Here is a 24073-nt window from a genome sequence, read left to right as displayed (position 1 = left end):
GGACCTGGGCCTGGCCCATAAAACCATTCAGTCCTCCTGGCCTTAAGGCCTATGATGGGGGGGTGCTGCCTGGGAGATCTCTGAAATGCCTTCAAGGCATTTTTCCCATTGTCTTAGTTATTAGCTCTTTGCTCCCTTTTGGTTACACAAATTTCTTTAGCAATTCAGCCTGCTTGAATTCCCCTACTGAAAAATCTTTTTGTTTCTTTACTACATAGGTAGGCTGCAAATTTTCCATACTTTTATGCTCTGCTTCCCTTTTAACTATAAGTTTCAACTTTAAGTTATTTCTTTGCTCCTGTATCTGAGCTCAGGCTGTTAGAAGCAGCCAGCCTACGTCTTGAACACTTTGTTGCTTAGAAATTTCTTTCATCAGGTACCCTAAATTTTCACTCTCAAGTTCCAACTTCAACACATCCTTAGGGCATGAACAGAATGCAGCCAAGCTCTTTTCTAACATATGACATGGGTGAACCTTTGCTCCTGTTCCCAATTAGTTACACATTTCCATTTGAGATCTCATCAGCCTGGCCTTCACTATCCATATCACTATCAGAAATTTTGTCACAATCACTTAACCAATTTCTAAGAAGTTCCAAACTTTCCCTCATCTTCCTGCCTTCTTTTGAGCTCTCCAAACTCTTCCAACCTCTGCCTATTACCCTGTTCCAAAGCTGCTTCCACATTTTCAGGTATCTTTATAGCAATGATGAACTTCTAGTACCAATTTTCTGTGTGAGGCCATTCTTGTGTTGCTATAAAGAAATATCTGAGACTGGGTAATTTATAAAGAAAAGAGGTTTAATTGACTCATGGTTCTGCAGCCTTTATAGGAACCATGGTGAAGACATCTGCTCAGCTTCTATGAAGACCCCAAGAAGCTTACAGTCACAGTGAAAAGCAAAAGGGGAGCAGGCACATCACATGGTAAAGAAGGAGCAAGACAGAGAGTAGGGGAAGAGGTATTGTTACACTTTTAAATGACTAGATCTCATGTGAATGCAGAGCAAGAGTTCATTTGTCACTAAGGAGATGACCCAAACCAATCACTAGGGATCTGCCCCCATGATCCAAACACTTCCCATCAGGCCCCACCTCCAACAATGGGGATTACATCTCAACATGCAGGGACAAATATCCAAACTATATCACTATGTAAAGGAATCTATAGATTAAATATAATCCCTATTAAAATACCAATGATGTTCTTCACAGAAATAGGAAAAAAGTCCTAAACTTCATATAGAACCACAAAAGACTCAGAATAGCCAAAGCTATCCTGAGCAAAAAGAACTAGAGGAATCACTTTACCTGACTTCAAATTATACTACAGAGCTATAATAGCCAAAACAGAATGGTACTAGCATAAAAACAGACACATAGGTCAAGGGAACAGAAGAGAAAACTGAAAAAAGAACTCATACATCTACAGTGAATTCATTTTCAACAAAGGTTTCAAGAACATACACTAGGGAAAGGACAGTTTCTTCAATGAATGGTGTTGAGAAAACTGGATATTCATATGCAGAAGAATGAGATTAGACCCCAATCTCTTGCCATATACAAAAATCAAGTCAAAATGAATAAAGACTTAAACCTATGACTTCAAACTATGAAACTACTAGAAGAAAACATTGGGGAAACTTTCCAGTACACTGGACTGCACAAAATTTCTTATGTGATATTGCATGAACACAGACAACCAAAGCAAAAATGGACAAATGGGATTACATAAAGTTAAAAGCTTCTGCAAAGCAAAGAAAAGTAAAGAGACAACCCACAGAATGGGAGAAAATATTTGCAAAATATCTATACGATAAGGGATTAAAAACCAGAATATATAAAATGCTCAAACAACTCTATAGAAAAAAAGACTAGTAATCTGATTTAAAAATGGACAAAAGATCTGAATAAACATATCTCAAAAGAAGACATACAAATGACAAACAGGTATATGAAAAGGTGCTCAACATCACTGACTATCAGATAAATGCAAATCAAAACTACAATGAAATATCATCTCACCCAAATTAAAATCTCTTATATCCAAAAGACAGACAATAACAAATGCTAGCAAGGATGTCAAGAAAAGGGGATCCTCACCCACTATTGGTGAGAATTCAAATTAGTACAACTATTAGGCAGAACAATTTGGAGGCTTCTCAAAGAACTAAAAGTAGACCTACTATATGACCCAGCAATCCCACTGCTAGGTATATACCTAAAAGAAAGGAAACCAGTATATAGAAGAGATATCTGCACTCCCATGTTTGTTGCAGCACTATTCACAATAGCCAAGATTTGGAAGCAACCTAAGTGTCCATGAAAAGATGAATGGATAAAGAAACATATATGCAATGGAGTATGATTCAGCCTTAAAAAACAATGAGAGCCTGTCGTTTGCAACAACATGGATGAAAGAAGACGTCATTGCGTTACATGAAATAAGCCAGGCACAGAAATACAAACTTCTTATATTCTCACTTATTTGTGGGAGCTGAAAATTAAAACAATTGAAGTCATGGTGATAGAAAGTAGAGCAATGGTTGCCCGTGTCTGCGAAGGGTAGTGTTGGGGAAAGCAGGGTTGGTTAATCGGTACAGAAATATAGTTAGATAGAATGAATAAGATCTAGTATTTGACAGCACAAGAGAGTGACTAGAGTCAACAATAATTTGTTGTACGTTTAAAAATAACTAAAAGAGTATAACTGGATTGTTTGTAACACAAAGAAAGGATAAATGTTTGGGGTGACGGATACCCCATTTACCTGATGTGATTATTATGCATTGTATGTCTGTATCAAAATATTTTAGGTATCCCATACATATATACACCTGCTATGTACCCACAAAAATAAAAGAATAGAAATAGCAAATGACTTCATTTTTAAAATGAATGCAATATCTAACAGACGAGTGTTGAATTCTTCAATGCAATCAAGTTCACAAATTCACTCACCTAAGCAGCCTGATTGGCCACTAAATAGAAAACAAACAAACAAGAAATCACAAATAGAAGAAGTTGAAAAGGTAGCTAACACGTTCATCCATGTTAAATGCCCCGCTGTAATTAATTTTAAAATTAACCTTCCACATATTCATCAGGCATCAGGCAGGTTTGATTGTCTGAATTTTCCTCTGGAAATTGACTGCAATCTGTGTGTTCAGGCCACTGTAGGCCCACAATCCCAAGAACAGACTCACAGCGTTCTTTGGAATGCTCACACAATGCTCTAGATGAACAAGAAAAACAAAACATTAGAAACAGAATTAGCTCCATCTGAGACAGACGTTATGAATTTATGTCAAGTTTTAAATTCTGTGTGTGTGGCATGTATAGTGGGTGTGTGGATATAAAAGATGCACATATATGTGATAGGTATTTGGGAAACCAAAACAAATAATATCTCTGTAAAGAGTATACATTCCAGCATCACACTTTCACCAGAAGAAATTTTATTGCAGAAATAGGTCTAAAGATGTTTCCAGGACACAGATTCCCTTCTCCACATTTCCTTTCTCATTCTCTCTTGTGTCTGTGAAGCAGACACATTCTCCAACCTTTTGTTCCAAACAGGGAAGTCTCCAACATCACTTTGGATAGTTTGCCACCAAAGTCATTGAATCTATTCATCAACCTCATCCTCAAAGATCTCCCCCTCTGCAGATCAGCCCTGTGAGCCATCTCATGTACCACCCTAGCTTGTCTAAGGCATTGCCTCCATTACTTCAGCTTCCATCAATATTTTTGAAAACCTTAGGACTCCTCCCAAACCCACTTATGTTGAGTTCGAGTCAGTTAAAGTGTTTGTTTTTTCTTTTAAAGAAATGATATACTAACTATTGTATCATGCACTTTCAGGGGTGTTCTGTCTTTTGTCCCCAGAATATTTTTAGGTTAAGGTATCAGCATGCCTCACAGAAGATTTCTTTACTTCTTTTTTTACTTCTTATGGAAAAAATTATGATTTTTGTCTCAATATAGTACTAAGAAATTAGTTACATAGTTTAAAAAAAAAAAATTTAACCAAAGTAAGTTCCCAGGCCAATACTCTCTTAATGGACTCAAATGCATGCTTACGTCTCAAAAGTTTCAAACTTTGTACGTTAATTCAACCAAGTTCTCATTTTTAAGGTAAAATGGGAGACAGGTCTTCCAGAAAGGCCAGCTCCAGTCTTGCCCAAAACTGGTAGAGAAAGCGTAACAATCAAATGAGGAAGTTTCAGAGAAAATTCTTTCTAGGTTTCAGTCTGGACAAAGCTCAGCATAACTCAACACTAGGAATTTGGAGTAAAGATAAAGCCGTGGTATTCCTATGTTAGATCAGGAAAGATGGAAAGTTCAATAGTTGATAACTGTCTGTTGAACTAACTAGCTTTGTTGCAAATTTATAAAAACTGTATGTAACTCAATTGTGGCTGCTATTTTAAATTAGTCATATTTATACACAAGACTGTATGGTGCCTGACTCTACCACTTCCTATTTTTTTCCGTAAAATGGAAATTACAATATGCAGCAGCACAACTCCAGGGGGCACTGTTCTTATCATAGTCCTCGTAGTGCTCAGCTGTAAGCAGCACCTCTGATGACACACACCTCACTCAAAAGGTTATTTTGAGTGCACTCGTAACGATCCTCAAGTATTTAGCCCATTGTAAGGACTCGATAATGTTAGATTTTTCAGTCTCATAGCTAAAATATTCAATGTTAAAATTAATAAACAGACCTAGCAAAACCAGGCAAAAGCAACTACATATCACTTTATGAGTTTATTAGCATATTATTCACAAATTTCTTATAAACAAATATCAAAATATAAAATTCACAGTGATAGACGCTGAAAATGAAAGATGTATGGGTGAACCTGAAAAAAAGAAATAAAGTTATCTAAAAGAAATTTACCAAAATTTTGATTGAACAACACTTCATGATCATGCTTGTCTTAGGCATTTTAATATGGAACTTAAGCCCTGAAATTATAAATTATATCTGGATATAAATTCACATTTACATTTACAGCAGAAAGTGCTGCTTTAGGGAAATTTTTATCTACATATGAAAAGAAAGTCAAATGCCAGAAATTGTTAAGCACTATTAATAGGAAATTATTCACTATCAGTGACCTTGCTTAGCAAAAGTGAAGTAAGATTTAGAAGCAGCTTTTTAACATAAAATTGGTAGATGTTTTATTAGAGATACTTTTAAAAGTACTTAGCAGAAATTTTCAGAATTATTTCTACACCAGCTAACATTTACTTTTATTTTCTCTATTGGTATAATTTGTTCAGTCCCCCAAGTGATTTTGAAATTTTATTATTTCCTGTCCTGTCTCTATAGATGCCCTTACTTTGTCATCCATTTGGTATTCAGCATATAATTTATTGTTTTCTCTTCTGTCCACTATATTAATACTACTGCTAAAAAAAAAAAAAAAAAAACTCTGTATGACTTCTGATCCCAACATATGGTTTCTGCAGTTGCTACTCACATTTAGGCCAGCACATTTGTATACCCACCCCTTGAGGGAAAACAGCACTGAAGAGAGTAGTAATTCACTTCTGAGAGTCATCTTGTATATGCAAACCCTCTAACTACAATGCCTAACACATGGCACAGCAAAGGGACAGACTGCCAAGAAGCTATTGTGTTTCTGTGCTATCATCACAGCTATTGTCCATTCAGGGATCACTACAATGAATCAGAAGCCCTTTACATTCATTTGATCTCAAAACAATACAACCCAACAACCATTACTAACCTTTATTGTACACGTAAAGGAATTGAGGCTGAGAGAGACTCAGGAATCTGTCTAAGGGCTACCCAGAAACTAGAGAAGGGTCAAGATTTTAACTCAAATATGGACTCTGGAACAATAGTCTTGACACCAGAATATCACTCATATTCAAAGTCCAAGCTGCACTCTTGAAATAGTGCATCTTATTTCATTCAAACAGGCAGAGAAATGTCAGCAATGTCCATCCCTGTCCAATCTGTGAGGCTGGCGCAATGTCTTGTGTCATATCTCTAACAAGTGCTGTCAGAGTGCAGCGTTTTAAATACATCAGTGTTGCCAGAAAAAGAGGCAGATATATCCCTTTTCTACTAACATAGTTTTTTTAAAAATACTTTTTAATACAACAGAATGAAATACCTCTGAATTTATTTGACTAAAACATATAAACTATCATCAAAGGATGTTCATACCTCTCTTGTTTGGTACTTTGTTAATGAATTCTGACTCAAATATTCATTTTACAACTTATACTTCTTTGTCTTACTTGTTAAATATGAGGTATTTGTTAAATGCAGAGCTCCTCAGGGAAATTTACTTTGTCCAAATTCAACTAAGTCTTCACCCCTTGGTTCTCTCTGAGGCAAAATAAGGGACTGGGGGAGATCCCATCATATTACCTGCAAGGGGGGATACGCTGGCCTGTATTCACATCACACTTTGGTACCAAAATGGTGCAAGCAAAGAACATGAGGTATTCATAACAGTTGGTTTGAACAAGTGCAGGGAAAAGAGAAGACTCCCAGCTGATGGATGCTTCCTTTTGAGTCCTGTGGCCAAGGTAATTTGGATAACTTGTACTGTTGTAGGGCAAATTCATGCAGAGTTCCAATGTAATTGGTTCACATTGACCTAACAAAGAAACATACACACAGATATTTTTAAATTGCACATATAAAAACAACTTCTGTAAGTTTTACAAACTTGAAGTCTATTTTATTCTTTCTTTATTTAGAGTAGCTAAGACTAGAATGCCAGTAGTATACAACGTTTTTTATGGGTATTGAAAATAAGTAAGTTGATTAGTGAAGTGCCCTGGCAACTAAGATTCATTTCTGCATATGTAGTTGCTAACACTGTGACAATATCATGCTTTAGAAAGTCCTTCCTTATTTTTTCCCTTGGCTCATCTTATATAAAGATGACTCTCTTTAATCATTCCTTTTATTGACTCCAATTCATCTTCTTCTTCTGATTTACTCATTACTACTAAAATAGGATAGCCCCATCATGTTCACTGTCACTAAACTAATTAATGAATTTGACTAAATAGGCAATTAGATAACTTCTGTCTATATGTTTTATTGTTGATCAATGTGCTTAAATATAAGGCTACAAGATTTCAGGGCAAGAGGAGGCTCAGATCTGTTGGATACTTCTTGCTAATGAGACAATATCCAAATCCCTTAGCTTGAAATCTGAGGCTATTTTATACTTCAACTCTAGCCTGACTTTTCAGCTTCATTGCCTGTGATTATCCAATCAACAGTATCTCTGCTGTAATAAAATCTATTCCCTTATAACACCAGATATTTTAAGAATCGCATATCTTTATGCACCCTGTTTGCTCCTGTCTTAACTCCTTTTTTATAACATGCTCATAATTATGTCCCCAAAGGTGGTCATGGTTCTAGCTGCCAGGTGCATACAGCACCTGCTGCCTGGATTAACGCTTTCCCATCTTCCCCACCAAGCTAATTCCTCTGTGGTCTGGAAGACTCAGCACAATACCTCTTCCAGGAAACCTTCCTAGCCAACCACTCTTCCCTTTACTACTTCCAGAATGAGTCTCTTCTGAGTGCAATAGCATCGTAGGCACATACCCACCATATGCTCATTGCATTCTGCCATATTCTTTATTTACTTACTTGCCTCCCCCACAGAATCCTGAGATTATTGTGAAATGAGACTTTATCTCTGGATCTCAAAGTCTACACCTAGCACAGTGCCAGAATGAAGGGATGAAAATGCATCACGGACTATCCTAGGCACTGTAACTGTAAGAGTAATGAGAAATATTGTCTCTGCCACTGAGAAACTCCACAATCTCGATAGGAAAAAGGACGCATGTACTGGTAGCTATAGTAGAATGTGAACAGGCTAGGATAGAGTTTGCATGAACTGAACATTTGTGTATCCCCCATTCATATGCTGAAAATCTAACCTGCAATGTGATAGTATTTGGAGGTGGGGCCTTTGGGAGGTGATGAGGTTTTGATGAGGTCTAGATGAGGGTGGCATTTATATGGGATTAAAGTCCTTATAAGAAGGAGAAGAGACTAAAGCTCTCACTCTCAGCCATGTGAGGAAATGCAAGAGGGCAACTGTCTGCAAACCAGGAAGCAGCCTGTTACCAGAGACCAAGTCTGCCAGCATCCTGATCCTGCACTTCCAGCCTTCAGAACTGTGAGAAATAAATGTTTGTTGTTTAAGCCACCCAATCCATGACATTTTATTGTAGCAGCCTGAACACACTAAGACAGACATATTGAACAAAATGGTAGAAGTCCAAAGGGAAAAGGTAGAGCAAGAGTGACCTGGGAAGCCCTCTGATATGGTCTGACTGTGTCCCACCCAAATCTCATCTTGAATTATAGCTTCCATAATCCCCACGTTTTGTGGGAGGCACCCAGTGGGAGATCACTGTATCATGGGGGCGGTTTCCCCCATACTGTTCTCATGGAAGTGAATAAGTCTCACAAAACCTGATGATTTTATAAGCAGTCTCCCCTTTCACTTGGCTCTCAGTCTTCTCTTATCTGCCACCATGTGAGACATGGCTTTCACCTTCCACCGTGATTGTGAGGCCTCCCTAGCCATGTGGGACTAAGTCCATTAAACCTCTTTCTTTTGTAAATTGCCCAGTCTGGGGTATGTCTTTATCAGCAGTGTGAAAACAGACTAACACTCCCTCCAAGGGTAAATGTGGTTTGTGCAGCTTTGGGAGAATATAGCTGAGAGGCTCCCAGCTCTCTCTCTGTTTGCAGAAGATGTGCCACATTCCCTGAGGGGAGAGGCAAGCAAGTAAGTGTCCTGGTAAAATTGGCCCAGGCAGACCAAAGACCCCATGCCTTATTGAGAGTGATTATTCAAATTAAATTTAATTATTTGACTAAGAAGTGGTATACGGCAAATAGATTCGCAATAAGGACTGGGCTGAAATACCAAAACATCTCCAGGACTACTTCTTAATTTAAAGAATCTGTGGGTATCACAGATATTATATTTATAAGGAGGCTGACATTGGCTGGATAAGAAAAAAAGACGGATGAAGTGTAATATGACTCTCAGTTTCCTGAAGTAGACACAACACTGCAAGGTTGGCACAACCTTGAGGATGAGTCAGAGTGGAGAGAAGAGTAAACAGAAGAGGTTTGGGGTTGGTCGGTTCACTTTGTCCTTTCCTGTGATTTGTGAGGGAGGGGTTGGACATTATGGACTAAATGTTTGTGTTCCCTCAAAATTCATATGTTGAAATCCTAACTTCCAATGTGGTGGTATTAGGAGGTGGAGCCTTTGGGAGGTGAGTCAGTTGTAAGTACAGCCCCCAAGAATGGGATTAGTGCCCTTATAAAAGGGACCACAGAGATCTCTCTCATCCTCTTTTCATAGTGTGAGAATACAGTGAAAAGTTGGCCATCTGCAGCCAAGAAGAGGGTCCTCACCAGAACCTGACCATGCTAGCAAACTCATCTCAGACTTCCAGCCTCCAGAACTGTGAGAAATAAATGTCTGTTGTTTACAAGCAATAATGATTTGTTATAGCAGTCTGAACTAAGACAAGAAGTAACATTTAAATATTTTGTTACAAGATTTTAAAATGCATGTTTTTCATAATGATAAAAACACTACAAAGATGCAGCAAGAAATGTTCAACATCTTTCCACTCCCCTTTCTGTCACTTTCCCTGCAAGCCAACAGAAGGCTTCCATATCTTTCCCTTGCTCACGTTTATCCATACAACGCCTTTGTGTTTACTTTTGCCAAAGCAGAAGCATACCATTCCTATCACCCTTCAATTTGCTTTTGTTGCTTATTTGTCATGACCATCTTACAAGTCAGCACATGCAGCTCTAACTCTATGCTTTTTTCCTGATATCTTTAATACACTTAAACTTTTATACAGTTGGTACACTTACAGATATTTTTGATGCAGTCCTTTCTTTCCTTGGGCATACCCTCCCTTTCTTTCTTTCTCTACCACCCCATCAAGGTTTAACTTTTTATTGATGTATTTCATTGAAGATGATTAATAGAACACATCACATGAATAATTTTTCTTTTTCTTATATATGGAGAATGTATCATTTTGATTTGGGTTAAGATACAACTTTAAGTGTTTAGGAACCAAGGAAGAGGAAAGGATTAAGTAATGATCATACATTATTCTGGAGATCTGTATTGAATGCGGTAAGGTTTATTGGATCTTGAGTTTTATTCCTTCAAAAGCATTCTTCACAGAATGCTAAGCAAGATAAACTCTCAATATACCTGTCAACCCCAAATTCTATGATTTATGATATCAATAACCTTTTTTATCTTAAGCATTAGGCTAACGGTTGAGCCTGATTTACAATCGCCACTAGAGGGAGATCACATCACAAACGTGAGGATATTTTAAGGTGGCAGAACTGTGTTTCTGATGTAAGTTTGATGTAGTACCCAGTACAGTGTCCTGAACACAGATGAGGTCTAATGAAGATCTGTCAAAAAAAAAAAAATCCCGATGGAATCTCAATGATATTCCACCTCTAAAAGTCTGAAACAAGATTCATTCAATTCGACCTAAAGATGGGATTGTTAACTCAATGGTGTTATATCCTTATGATGTGATACTCTGAAGTTACTAGAAATCATGTATTAAACGATGGTCATTTACATGAAAAATGTGACTTTTCTACATCTAGCAGCATATATAATCATGTTCAAAAATTCATCTTTGCCTCAAACTCTAAATGCCTCTTTAACATTATTATTTTTAATAGTTTGATATTATTTTAAGGTGAACATCCTCATAACTACCTCCCAGGTCAAGAAACTGAACTCAGGCAGATACCACAGAAACCTTCCATATATCTCGTCTTATCTCAACCATCTCATTTACCCACAAAGTAACTAGTGAGTTTTATTGTTATCACTTCCTTGTTCTTCTTTATGTTTTTTTGTTGTTGTTGTTGTTGTTTTGTGTGTGTGTGTTTTTTTTTTTTTTGAGATGGAGTCTCGCTGTGTTGTCCAGACTGGAGTGCAGTGGCACAATCTTGGCTTGCTGTAAGCTCCACCTCCCGGGTTCGTGCCATTCTCCCGCCTCAGCCTCCCAAGTAGCTGGGACTACAGGTGCCCGCCACCACACCCGGCTAATTTTTTTGTATTTTTAGTAGAGACGGGGTTTCACCGTGTTATCCAGAATGGTCTCGATCTCCTGACCTCGTGATCCACCCGCCTCGGCCTCCCAAAGTGCTGAGATTACAGGTGTGAGCCACCACGCCCGGCCTTCTTTATAATTTTATTACCTAAGTGTGTACCACGCCTGGATATTGTAATTGAGGCTTGCCCATTTTTTGAAATTTGTCCTGTCTTTTAAGTCTCTGATAGTCTTTGGGTTCCTCCTCCATTCCTTTGTTTTTCTTTATAATTTGACTATGGAAGAACCCAGACATTTGACTTGTAAGCTATATACCAGCTTCTGAATCTTGCTTATCGCACACTCCTGGTGAAGTTAAACATGTTCCCCATCCTCTCTCTTTCCAAACCTTGGCAGCTGAATCAACAGGAATGGACTGGGCTTCATTCCACTGGCAAGACTAGAGGTGGCTGAGCTGTTCTTTCACCAGAAGCCACATCATTTTGATTTCCCTCTTTTTGTGATGTTAGCAGCTGTAGATGCTTCATGTCTTCACTCATTAATTTAATGTGTTACCAAATGGTAATATTCTATTCAATCCTTTTTTCACTTATTAGAAAATGCACATGGAGATGCTTTTGTAAATACATCATTCCTCTCCTCTACTATTTGCTCCTAAGGACAGAAGTCTGTAACCATTATGGTGATTGGCTTCTCTACCACATGACTACACCATTTACTCCTACCAGTTGAAGCTTGCAAAGAGAGAGCAGGAAATTGCTAGATCCTTAGGGAATTATTCAAAAAGCAAACCTGTTCATTTCTTCCTTGGTGTTGAGTAAGGGGGGGAAACGCACGAGTAGGCATAGAACTAAAGGTTGATGAACACTGTGAGAGGCTTGAGAGAGGGCCTGGGACACGACAGCCATGCCTGGATTTCACAGCCATGGTCAGCGTGGGCTCAGAGAGGCAAGAGAGACATGCCCAGGAGTCACTTTTGTAGGTTCTCCCCATTGTCTCGATTGCATAACGGAGAAATGATGGATTAGTCCCTCCACACCAGAATGAGGGGAATAGCATTCCTTCTCCTATCCTCAAAGGCAAGGACACATGTGTTATTTTGCCTCCCAACATGGCACAGAAATGTTAAAGATGCTGGGTTGTGACTGGACATAGCAACACAGGCTGCTAAAAGCTATTTCTTGAAAAAACTACGTATCTTCAGAAATGCGGTTTTTAGGCTTTTTTAAAAAGCTGTAGGCACTTCTGTGAATTTAAAATAAGCTTCTCCACTGAAAAATGCACATGGGAATACACAAACCTTTTCATATTCTATTTCAGAGTTCTCACATACTCCTGCAGCCCAGTCATAAATAGGCACTAGAGCAATACATTCTCAACATTGGCTATACATTGAAGTCATTTGCAGAATTAAAAAATACTGATGACTGGGTCCCACCCAGTATATCTTTAGGGACCATTAGAAAATCACATAATATTTTATGGGATGGCAATAATCAGAGTCTTCAAGGACAAGAATCCTGGCAACTCCATTGAGAAGCTGTCTCCACCAGACAGAGTATCTACTACATTCTCCAAACTCACGTTTTCCTTTGGCATCAAGCAGACTAAGAAAGTACTGTTCAGTTGTGCCTCAGAAGCTGAGTAATACTAGTCTCTGATAGTGGTAAACATCTTCAAGTAATAAACCATATTTTCAAGTGTATGAAGGATTTTCTGAGATGCCACTTGTTTGTCTTTACAGAAACGTAAGTACGCATATATCATCTTGAAGTTCTTTGAAAGATCAGGAATAACATTTTGACTTTCAACTGCAAGTTAGGCACATATGCCATTTTTAATTACACAGGAGTAATGAGAGCGAGTGGCTAGCCTAGTGCCTTTCACTCAGAAGAGAGTGTGTGCAAAACGTTTGCTGAATATATGTGGAGAGAAGTTGGCAAGAATATACATGGTGAATGAGGAAGCTGGCGAGACAGTGAGGCACTAGGGAAAATGAGTGTATTTAATGAGCTTAAAGAGGACAACAATGTAGAATACATGAGTGGGAAGATGACGATATGTTCTCCCACATTGAAAAGTGACTTCTAGGAAACTAGAAGCTTGTCTCCTTTCTCCCCCACTAGAAAGCCTATCACCCATCCCGATGCCTGGAACATCATGTACACACTACAAATATTGGTCAAGTCTATGAGTTAAGAGTTATCCAGTTGCCTTTCCTACAACTTATTCTTTTGACAGGAGACAACATAGTTTTGAATATTTAAAATTTGAAATATTTCAAGTATAGAGAAAAAAAGATAACACACACCCAGTTACTTCTTACCCAAATTTGACACAGGCTAACAATGCCTTTTCTGCATTTTTGAATCTAATAGTAAGTGTCATTCCATGTCAAATAACCCCCAAAACTTTAATAATAAACACATGTCTTTGAGATGACGCTGTCACTATTCAAATTGAAGGAGAAGTAAAGAAATCGCTCTGAAAAAGCTCCACGGCAGATTGAGAGATGAGCAAAATGAAGCAATGGAAACAGTGGCCCAAATAGGTTATATGTGTGTGTGTGTGTGTATACACACACACACACACACACATATATGCATATCTATAGGTATGTTCTATTTAAATCAGTTTCTATTTACATCAGTTTAGAGGAAGTAAAATGGCAGCTTGAGTGTGTCGATTTTGTGGTTTGACTAATATCTACTGTTCTCTTACATGGGAAATGGAGGAGGGGTGGGCATGTGCTTCCAGGCAGAGTTATTAAATGCCACAGTCAGTCCTGTCAGCCTGGGTTTTTAATTAGCTGCCTGCCTACATCCCCTTCCCAGACTCCTTTTTTCACTCCCTTGAGACTCCGTAACAGTTACAGAGGTACTCACTATAAGCTCTACAGTGACCCAGAAAGGTCACCAGGTAAAATTAGGACCGCAAAACTGTACCAAATGCAAGGACCGAGCCTTTCAGCATCCCAGCTTCCAAGGGCCTTGGACTGAGAGGACATGTATTAAGAAGTAATGCCCTGGCTGGGCATGGTGGCTCACTCCTGTAAGGCCAGTAGATCACTTGAGGTCAGGAGTTTGAGACCTGGCTGGCTAACATGTTGAAACCCCATCTCTACCAAAAAATAAATAAATAAATAAATTAGCTGGACATGGTGGTATGGGCCTCTAATCCCAGCTACTCGGGAGGCTGAGGCAGGAGAATTGCTTGAACCTGGGAGGCGGAGATTGCAGTGAGCCGACATCGCACCACGGCATTCCAGCCTAGGTGATAGAGCCAGACTCTGTCTCAGGAAAAAAAAAAAAAAAAGGAATACCGTCTTGCCAACTGAAAGCTGACTGACCTGCTTCTTAATTTCTAATCCCAACCTGAAAATGCAGCCAAAAGTCCATTAGCAAATGTAAAAGAAGTGAGTATAATATGAAAACAGAGCCCAGGAGTCAGAAATCATTACTAGAAATCAGTCGCTGGGGATTTTCTGATTCAATTTCCCAGGAGAGTCCCTAGGGTGCTCTTTCACTTCCGCCCATTCTGTCTTCCCCAAATAACTCCTCCTCCTGAAAGTCATTTTAGAGCCACCTGTTTACACCATTTGGAGCTGTTACACTGTCACCGAAAAAAATTAGCATAATGGTTCCAAAACCATTATAGGTCATCAGAGTTCCTGGAAAAGCAAGAATAAATTTCATTAAAAGAACTGACTGTCTGTAATCTGAGCACTTTCGGAGGCCCAGGCAGATGGATCACTGAGGGTGTTGAGTAACTGTAATCCCAGCTACTCTGGAGGCTGAGGCAGAAGAATCACTTGAACCCGGAAGGCGGAGGTTGCAGTGAGCCAAGATGGCACCACTGTACTCTAGCATGGGCGACAGAGTGGGACTATGTCTCAAATAAAAGGAACAGACTGCCAAAATTGTATGTGGCTATTTCTATGAACTTCATATTTGCTTCTTCGTTACAATTTCCATTTTTGAAGCTGTGCTGTAGAAAGGAAGAAAGATAGCATCTGCCTACAGATGGAGCCAAGAAAATAATTCAGAGAAATAATGCCGAGTTGAAAGTAATGGTAATGATATTAAGCAATGTGAATTTACAGTCGTTCACAATGACACATTTGTTTCTGACTGAAGTTAATTAAGACCATTTGGTTTCTTTTCTGCTACCACATGTGACATTTTAAAAAGAAAAAGAAAACAGGTACACTTTTTTGGAGGGATTCCAGACTTCGGTATTTGGATGTCAACGCAGAAGAAAACTGCTGAGTGCATCCCCTGATGTGGTGATTGCATTTGTCAGCTGTTGTACTTACTACAGTTATTCAGACTGTTGTTCGCGTCACAGAGAGAGCTACCACCACATGAATCAATGCAGGGAATGTAGAGGCATCTTCGGTCTCCTTCTTGACATGGAGTCTGACCTACAGAGGGAGGAAAAGGCACATTGGCTTTCATCATCTGCAAATTCCTTACCTAAGGATCTAAAGGATCAGGAATGTCTGGTGGAACTGAGGAATAACACAACTTTACTTTCCTTCCAATTTCTCCAAAAGTATTGAACATACCTTGAATAGGTGCTTTCTGGATTCATTTTCCTGATAACTAAATACAATCCAGGTGTTCCAAAATAGGAATGAAGAAATAAGAGACAAATTACACTACAAACAGGTTGTTGCATTTAATGGAAAAAAAAACAGTGCTTTCATTTTACATGGGTGTCAACACTTGATTACAAAATAAAATTCAAGAGATTTGAGGGAGAGAGAATGTTATAAAAATCTTGAAATTCTGAATATTAATTGACATTTGTTTAAGACTCGTTTGCTCCCAATTCTAGTCTCCCTCTAAGTAAAATGCTTTCTCTAGTAGTAAGTAGGGCATCAACACCAATACAGTAAGGATACTTTATCATAATACAAGTGTTATGCAGCTGTTACCCATATTTTCAATATGTCTTTGGAAAGTGTCATCAGCCTAGCTGTGATGACTTGAGAACTGAGTTTCTTTTTTCTAAGTGAATGACAGCAGTAATATCAATGTTTGCCCTAATGATTTTTCCTTAAGGTAGGTAGAGAGGAGACTGCTTTTCCCATTGATTTCCTGGTCATTTGTAGATTAAATGGGGAAGATAATAAATTATTGTCCATTCTGTCTCTCCCCCATTATGATCAATTACCTTCAGGCATGTCATCTGGAATCTAGACAACCTTGCAAGGCACTTTTAAGTACAAATAATAGTATATGTGTATATATCATCATTCTTATCTATAATTCTAAGACAATGTTTATTATACTGGAATATTTATCCATTCCAGGACCACTAGTATGCAAAATAATATACCACAGCCTTGCAGAAAAGAGATGTCACTCTTGTTTTAATGTCATCAGGGTCAAAATTTTTTCTCAAAGCAAACCTAAACAATTTCTGTAAATTTAAGCTCTTAAGGAGATTTTATTGACATCATGCATTCATTATTTTGGCAAATATTAAGTGCCTCCCATGTGACAATCTATGTGACAAGCTAGGCACTAAGCATTAAAAGACAAAATGGCATGATATCTCCTTGGAAGTGACTTGTGCTCTGATAAGAGGTATGATTCTGAACAAAACCTTATGATTCTGTGTGATCACTGCATTACGGAAGACATATTTATTTTTATTTATTTATTTTCTTCATAGAGATGGGGGTCTCGTTATATTGCCCAGGCTAGCCTCAGACTCCTGGTCTCAAGTAATTCTCCTGCCTTGGCCACCCAAAGTGCTGGGATTATAGGCATGTGCTACCACGCCCAGCTAAAATACGTTTAAAGAGCAATAGAAGTCAATGAGAGCAGTATGGGGAAGTTTCTCAAAGGACTTTTCCAAGTCATGATAAGAGGAAAGGATGGGTTTCCCAAGCCGAGAAACAGCATATGCAAAAGGCCTAGAAGAGGGAGGTGCACAAGTCAAAGTCACTGGAGCTTCAACCACTGAGAAAGGCGGTGAGAGAGATGAGAAAGGTAGGCAGGGACAGAGCCTGAAGAGTTTCAAAGGCCTAACTCTTCAGCAGGACCCAAAGTCTCAGGAGAAGCAGCCCCTGCTTCCCTTCCCAGCCCTGTCTAGCAGAACAAGCCTGCAACCCGTGCTCAAAATTACATAGTATTTAGTACCAGGCCCCCTTTCGTTCTCAGCTCTCTAATCACAATGGTCTGCCTTCTCTCATGGTCCTCCTACACATGCCTTGCACCTTCCCACCTCAGGAATTTTGGTCAACCGGTGCCTTGTGTCTCAGTTGCTTTTTCAAGCCCCATTCCTCTTGGTTAACCCCACTCATCTTTCAGGTCTGAGCTCCCGGATCTCTTCCTCAGTGAATTTTTGTCTGAGGTGCTTTACCAGGGCATGCACACTATTAATGACATCGAAGCACCCTGAATTTCCCTTCTTAGCCTCTGTTGCTGCATGGCTAGACACTGACTTGCATAATAATTCGTAGCATGCCTATGTTCCCCAGGAGTCTGCAAGCCCCATCAGCTGTTTTGCTTGCCACTGAATTCCCAGGGGATGGCCACATATAAACACCACAATATACATTTTTTAAGTTGAATTCATTAAACAATATAAAGATACTAAAATTTTACTTTTAAATCTATTTTATCATATGACTTTCTTACATCTCACACATGTAAGGAAATAATCTACAAAGTCTGCCATTTCATCATGAAAAATCCAAAATTATTTCAGAGTTGAATTATACAGAAAGGAAGAAGAGTTTGATGCAAAGGGAAGTGCTCAGTTGATACGCACACAATAAATTATGTTTAATAGAGGATTTCCTTCTGAATTTAAAAACTGGTAAAACAAAGCACTCTTTATATATTATTTTTATGTAATAAGTCCGTGATTGAAAAGCTCTCCCTTTAGATCTTGGGCACTTTTCCATTAAAGTTATTCTAATGATCAATATGCATTATGACAAAACTAATTTACCTATAGGTGACCAGTCTCAGTGGCTGATTATGAATATACACAGCACAAGATATGCTTTAATGTAATAGTCATGTAATAAAAGCTCACATATATTGAGTTTTCACCATGTGCCACCATTATGAAGTAGTTATCACTATTCTGAGTGTACAGACACACAAACCGAGACCTATACGAGTTGCAAGTGTCTTGCCAAAAATCACCATAGTAGACCGAGGCTTGATCCCGGGTATCAGGGCTGCAACAACCATGTACTTAACAACTAGGCTGTGCCTGTGTAGTATACACAAATGTGATTTTTGAGTCTAGGGATATTCTTACCCAGCCCCTACTGAGAAGCTTCCACACATATTAGAGCTTAAAACAATCTGTGTAGAACTTTCTTTTCTGACAGACATAAATTACATTTAAAAAACAATTTATTGGACCTACTTTTTCTTTTTGAGATTCACACACACATATCAAATCCTTTTAAAGTGTATTGCTTGGTAATAAGAGGCATTAAACTGCTTCTCTGAACATGATTATTTTAGGAAGCCATTGCATTTCCTTTCAGAAGCCAATTTCTTCTCACCAGAATCTAATCTGATTTAATTGGATGCTATATACTAAACTTCTCTCTTTATCACAGCTTTTCCCATAGAACAGTTAAGTGAATTTGACCATGCTGTTCAGGTGTCTCAACTGAGGAATGATTTTCAGTGTAAGTTGCTTGAGAATTATGTTTAGCACAAGAAAGCGTTTCCTGGCTGACTAGTCTGTGAGGACCACTGTGTTAGGCAATCTGGGATTATTTACATGGGAATCCTACTTAAGCAACTTCAAATATTTTTCTTTGTTCCCAAGCAGAGGACCACCAGTAAAAGAATGTTCTGGGGTGGTGGGACACACTTACTGCCACTGCAGTTCTCCTCATCACTCCCGTCCTTGCAGTCCTCGTCGCCATCACATTGAAAAGTGCTGGGGATACATTGTCCATTTCTGCATTCCACTAGACCCTGGCTGTGACAGGCTAGGAAGGGTCAGAACAATATTCACTTTATTTATTAATTCTTCTCTCTCAATCTGCACATCAAATAAACAATAGCCATTTATCAGGCATCGCTAAGAAACAGGGTGTTCTGCGTACACAAATGAACATATCATTGATTTTATTTCTAGAATTTTTCCTGCCTCATTGAACAGCACTTACCAAAAATTAACTTTTTCTTGAGAACTGCGTGATTGTTTTCAGTGATGGAAGTATCATGATCCACTTACTAATAAAAACGACAATTTGTAAAGGGTTCATTATATGGCAAGAGCAGTCCTAACTGCACTGTGTATATAATCTCAAATTCTCACATAAATCTTGTAAAGTAGATATTATCATCTTCGTTTTACAGATGAGAAACTAAAGTTTAATAGAGCATAGTACTTGCTCAAAGTCCCATGACTAAGGGCTACAGCCAGAATGTGAAGGCAAGCTTTTTGGACTCCCAGCCCAAATATTTCATTATTTATCTACTTAACCTCATAAGCCAACAAAATAGTATATGGGAAAGAACTCGCATAGTAACTAACACCTAATAAACACTTCAACACTTGTTTATGACAACTGATATTTGAAAGGGATGGCCTAATATCCATTAACCTTCCAATTCCTATGGGTTTTCTGAAGTCTATACCTATTGTCTTTTAGAGTATTGGAAACCTATGGATCATGTGACCTTAGCCTTCACTGAATTACTAATATTATGACCTCTCTGTTCTTGAGTCAAGGCTCCACACCAGAAGTGTTCTATCTGAGCACCACGTCCTTGCTTCTCCAAGATCTAGTGAGATACAGTCCACTCTGTTCCACTATGTCCACTAAGCAAGGACTCGAAGGACATTCCACTTCAAATCCATTTCAGGGAAGAGGAGAGCTACACATTGTGACTTTTTATATGACTTTTCTTATGTCAAAATAAAAAATATGTAATCCACATTTCTATTTTTGCCTCAAATTATAAGCCAATTAAATATTCAATCTTATATATAAAATCAACTTTCTTAACTTTTACTAGACACAAAAAGATGAAATGAAAAGTATAATTAATTCAAACATGCAAAAGAACATATCACATTAACTCTTTCAGGTCAACTGCATTCTCTCTTAATACCTGACAGCTTCTATTCAATCATGTATATTATTCTCTAATGGGTATAGTATATTTTCTAGGGGGAAAAAGTGTTAATAACCATACTTGTTATTAGTTTGAAGTATAACAACTGTCTGAAGATTTTCATTCACTAAGAAACACAACAGTCTAAAAATTTATATTATCACTACATTCTTTCTCTCTCTCTTTTTTTTTTTTTTTTTTAAGATGGAGTTTCACTCTGTCACCCAGGCTGGAGGGCAATGGCTTGATCTTGGCTCACTAGAATCTACACCTCCCTAGTTCAAGCGATTCTCCTGCCTCAGCCTCCCGAGGCAGAGATTCACCCACTTCTGCCTCCCAAAGTGCTGAGACTACAAGCGTGAGCCACCATGCCCGGCCTATTATGCTCTCTCCGTGTATCATCATATGAACATTAAAGGCTCTCTTCTCTCTGGTGATTCTTTCCATGTTCTTCCACAAAAGGCCCCTGAGAACATGTTAGGGCACTCCTGCAGGGAAGCTTAACTACTCATATATTGTGTGCAGAAGAAAGGTCCCCCATTCTGTGGGCAGAGCATCACCTTTGACAAAGTCACAGAAGCATAAAAGAGACATATGGAGCAATGAGAGAGAAAACAGACATCCACTTGGCTAGATCAACCAAATGAAGCTTGGAGTTTTGTGGGGAGAGATGTGGAAGTCAGATACACCCCATTGCTATTGTCATCCCACCACTCGGTGATCTTTACAGGCAAAACCAAAGTATAAGAATCTTTCCCTTGGAATGCTGTGTATATAGTGAGTCTTAAGTACAGTCCTCAACCTTGAGTACAGCCTAAAGAACCAGAAATGGAAAAATAAGCAAAACAAACGTCCTCAGAGCACTCACAGCAGTTGACCTCGTCGGACTTATCCACACAGTCGTGGTCACCATCACACACCCACTCCATGGCAATGCAACGCCCGTCCCCGCAGCGATGCTCTGTTGTGGGATTGCAATCTGGAGAAATGAAAACTCACGAGGATGCAGAGAACCAGCGTGACAAACAGGCAGGATTGTATGGCTCCCGGTTCCCATTGAAGAGAGTCTGTTCCAATGGCTCCAATACCTTCAATAACATTTTTACAATAGGTCTGGCCCAATTAAAATTCCACACCCTCCCCATGCATATGCCCCACTGACCACCATCACCGTGGGATAAGATGGATCTGCTTTTCAGATGAGTAACACTACTCTAGCTGTCCCAGGACCCATAGTTTGTTCTTATTGCTGTTGGCTTTTGTTTTCTTTAGTTGTCATTTTCTTTCCTTATGAAAAATTCATGATTTCTACCCTGGTTCAAAAAGCAGAACTGTGATTTGTGTTTCACAATGCAGCTAGTGGATTTCATGTACATGTAACAGCTCTCTCACGTTTCTAGGAATTATAACTTACCTGTCTGGTAAATTGGGAAGGCAGGTATCTCCTTGTCATCTCTCCTGATGCTAAGCTTAAGTTTTTAATTGATTATCTTTTTTTTGAGACAGGGTCTCTCTCTGTCTCCCAGGCTGGAATGCAGTGGTATGATCATAGCTCACTGCAGCCTCGACCTCCTAGGATCAGGTGATCCTCCCATCCCAGCCTCCCATGTAGTTGGGACTACAAGGACATGCCAGCATGCCTGGCCTTATATCCAAAGGAAATGCTAAGTAAGCCATGCAAAATATTTATGTTATATTCATGATTCTTTTTAGCCTGGACTTCAACTTTATATATTAGTGAAAAAGGACTAAGTGGTAAGTTCCCTCCCACAAAGGGCAGAATCCATAAGATGCTTTGCCATGAGAGGTGGTATACCCTGAATATAAGCAGAGTTTTAGAAGATGTATGTGGATTCATGAATAATAGATTCCATGAGAAAGTATGGTGTCTAGTAACAGTGCCATGGTCATAGACAGACTTCTGCAGTGACTATGGATCTTAAAGGATATTTTGGATCAATAGAGGAAAGTATAGGGAGGACATAAGTTTGAGAAAAGAAGAAAAGCACAAGAGGTGCTTGGGCAGGAACCAGAAGAGCACAGGGAGCCAGGGCAGAGGCCAGTCTGAAGGAAAGTGATAATTATTGCTGTTAGATGGAGACAACTGGCATCTGAACACACAAACTTCACGACAGCCTGCTATTTTCAGAGGAATTATGTTGCCTGTTAAGACCATTTTTTCTCACACCGCTACCTGCACACTGGCCCTCTCCACTAACCTATCCAACTACCAAATGACACTCACTCATTTTCAGTCCCCTGCATTTTCCTAATTATCTCACTGGTAAAGGGAAGGGGTGAATCTGATGATCTCTAAGGCCTCCTGCAAGTGTAATTTCTGTGATCTATATAATTACAATTTCCTCTCATCCTTTGTCTCAAGACTAGTTAGTCCCAGGATATATCCCACATCTGAATGTAAATTAGTACAGTCATTATGGAAAACAGTATGGAGGTTCTCGAGAAAACTACAAATAGAACTTCCATACGACTCAGCAATCCCACTCCTGCGCGTATATCCAAAGGAAAGGAAATCAGTATATCAAACAGACACCTGCAACCCCATGTCCTTTGCAGCACTACTCACAATAACCATGATATGGAATCAATTTGTGCCATCAAAAAATGAGTGGAGAAGAAAATATGGTACATCTACACAATGGAATACTATTCAGCCATGGCAAAAGAATAAAATCCTGTTATTTGTAGCAACATGGATAAGCCTGGAGACATTATGTTAAGTGAAATAAGTCAGGCATAGAAACAGAAATACTGCGTGCCCTCACTCATATGCAGAGTTTATCTCATAGAAATAGAGAGCAGAACAGTGGTTACTAGAGGCCATAAGGGTATGGAGGAGGAGGGGTAAAGAGAGATTGCTGCCAGGTGCGGTGGCTCATGCCTGTAATCCCAGCACTTTGGGAGGCTAAGGCAGGCGAATCACGAGCTCAGGAGTTAGAGACCAGCCTGACCAACATGATGAAACCCAGTCTCTACCAAAAATACAAAAATCAGCCAGGCGTGGTGGCACGCACATGTAGTCCCAGCTACTCAGGAGGCTGAGGCGGCAGAATCACTTGAACCCAGGAGGCGGAGGTTGCAGTGAGCTGAGATAGCACCACTGCACTCCAGCCTGAGTGGTGGAGCGAGACTCCATCGCAAAAAGAGAGAGATTGCTTAACTGACACAAAATTACAGCTAGATAGGAGGAACAGGTTGTAGGTTTTTATAGCACTGGATGGTGACTATAGTTAATGATAATTTATTGCATATTTTCAAATAGCTAAATGAGAAGATTTTGAATGTTCCTAATACAAAGAAATGATAAATGTTTGAGGTGATGGATATGCTAATTACCCTGATTTGATCATTGCATATTGTATACATGTATTAAAATATCATGCTGTATTCAATAAATACGTACAACTATTATTAGTCAAAATAAAATAAAAATAAAATATTGTCAGAAAAAAACAATAATCCACATCTATCTAGTCACACAGGAATGGTTTGTACACACACGTTTTAAAATATTTTTACAGATAACAGCAAGTGGCAGCGAGATGGTGCACCCAGAAACCACCAGGGTTCCCAGCATTGGGTTATTCCTAACAGTCATGATTCTAATGCCTTCCTCTGACCACATCCCTGACCGTTTCCAAACATTCATTTTGATGTTTCCTAATGCTGGACATTGTCTCATATCATTTGTCCAGGGTGTATCCTCATCCCTGTTTGCCCTTTTGTTCATGTTGCAAAGTTCCTACGTCACTCAATAATATACTACCTAAAAATTCTGAACC

The 24073-nt window shown here is 39.0% G+C and overlaps 1 protein-coding gene across 5 annotated transcripts in view; it reads right to left on the bottom strand.

Moving 5' to 3' along the window:
* The window catches only part of CORIN (corin, serine peptidase), a 266093-nt gene that overhangs the window by 55905 nt on the left and 186115 nt on the right, over window positions 1-24073 (bottom strand). For 4 of the 5 annotated variants that reach the window (XM_011927324.1, XM_011927327.1, XM_011927326.1 and 1 more), the window contains 5 exons: window positions 21139-21249; window positions 19019-19135; window positions 15473-15580; window positions 6416-6647; window positions 3090-3235 (listed from right to left, as the gene is read on the bottom strand). In XM_011927324.1, the coding sequence (XP_011782714.1) occupies window positions 3090-3235; window positions 6416-6647; window positions 15473-15580; window positions 19019-19135; window positions 21139-21249 (714 nt within the window). The remainder of the gene's footprint in view (window positions 1-3089; window positions 3236-6415; window positions 6648-15472; window positions 15581-19018; window positions 19136-21138; window positions 21250-24073) is intronic. The other variant, XM_011927328.1, reaches the window with a different exon arrangement.

This window comes from Colobus angolensis, unplaced genomic scaffold (genome assembly GCF_000951035.1).
Source record: "Colobus angolensis palliatus isolate OR3802 unplaced genomic scaffold, Cang.pa_1.0 Scaffold71, whole genome shotgun sequence".
NCBI lineage: Eukaryota > Metazoa > Chordata > Mammalia > Primates > Cercopithecidae > Colobus > Colobus angolensis.
This window is presented reverse-complemented; position numbering and strand designations above follow the sequence as displayed.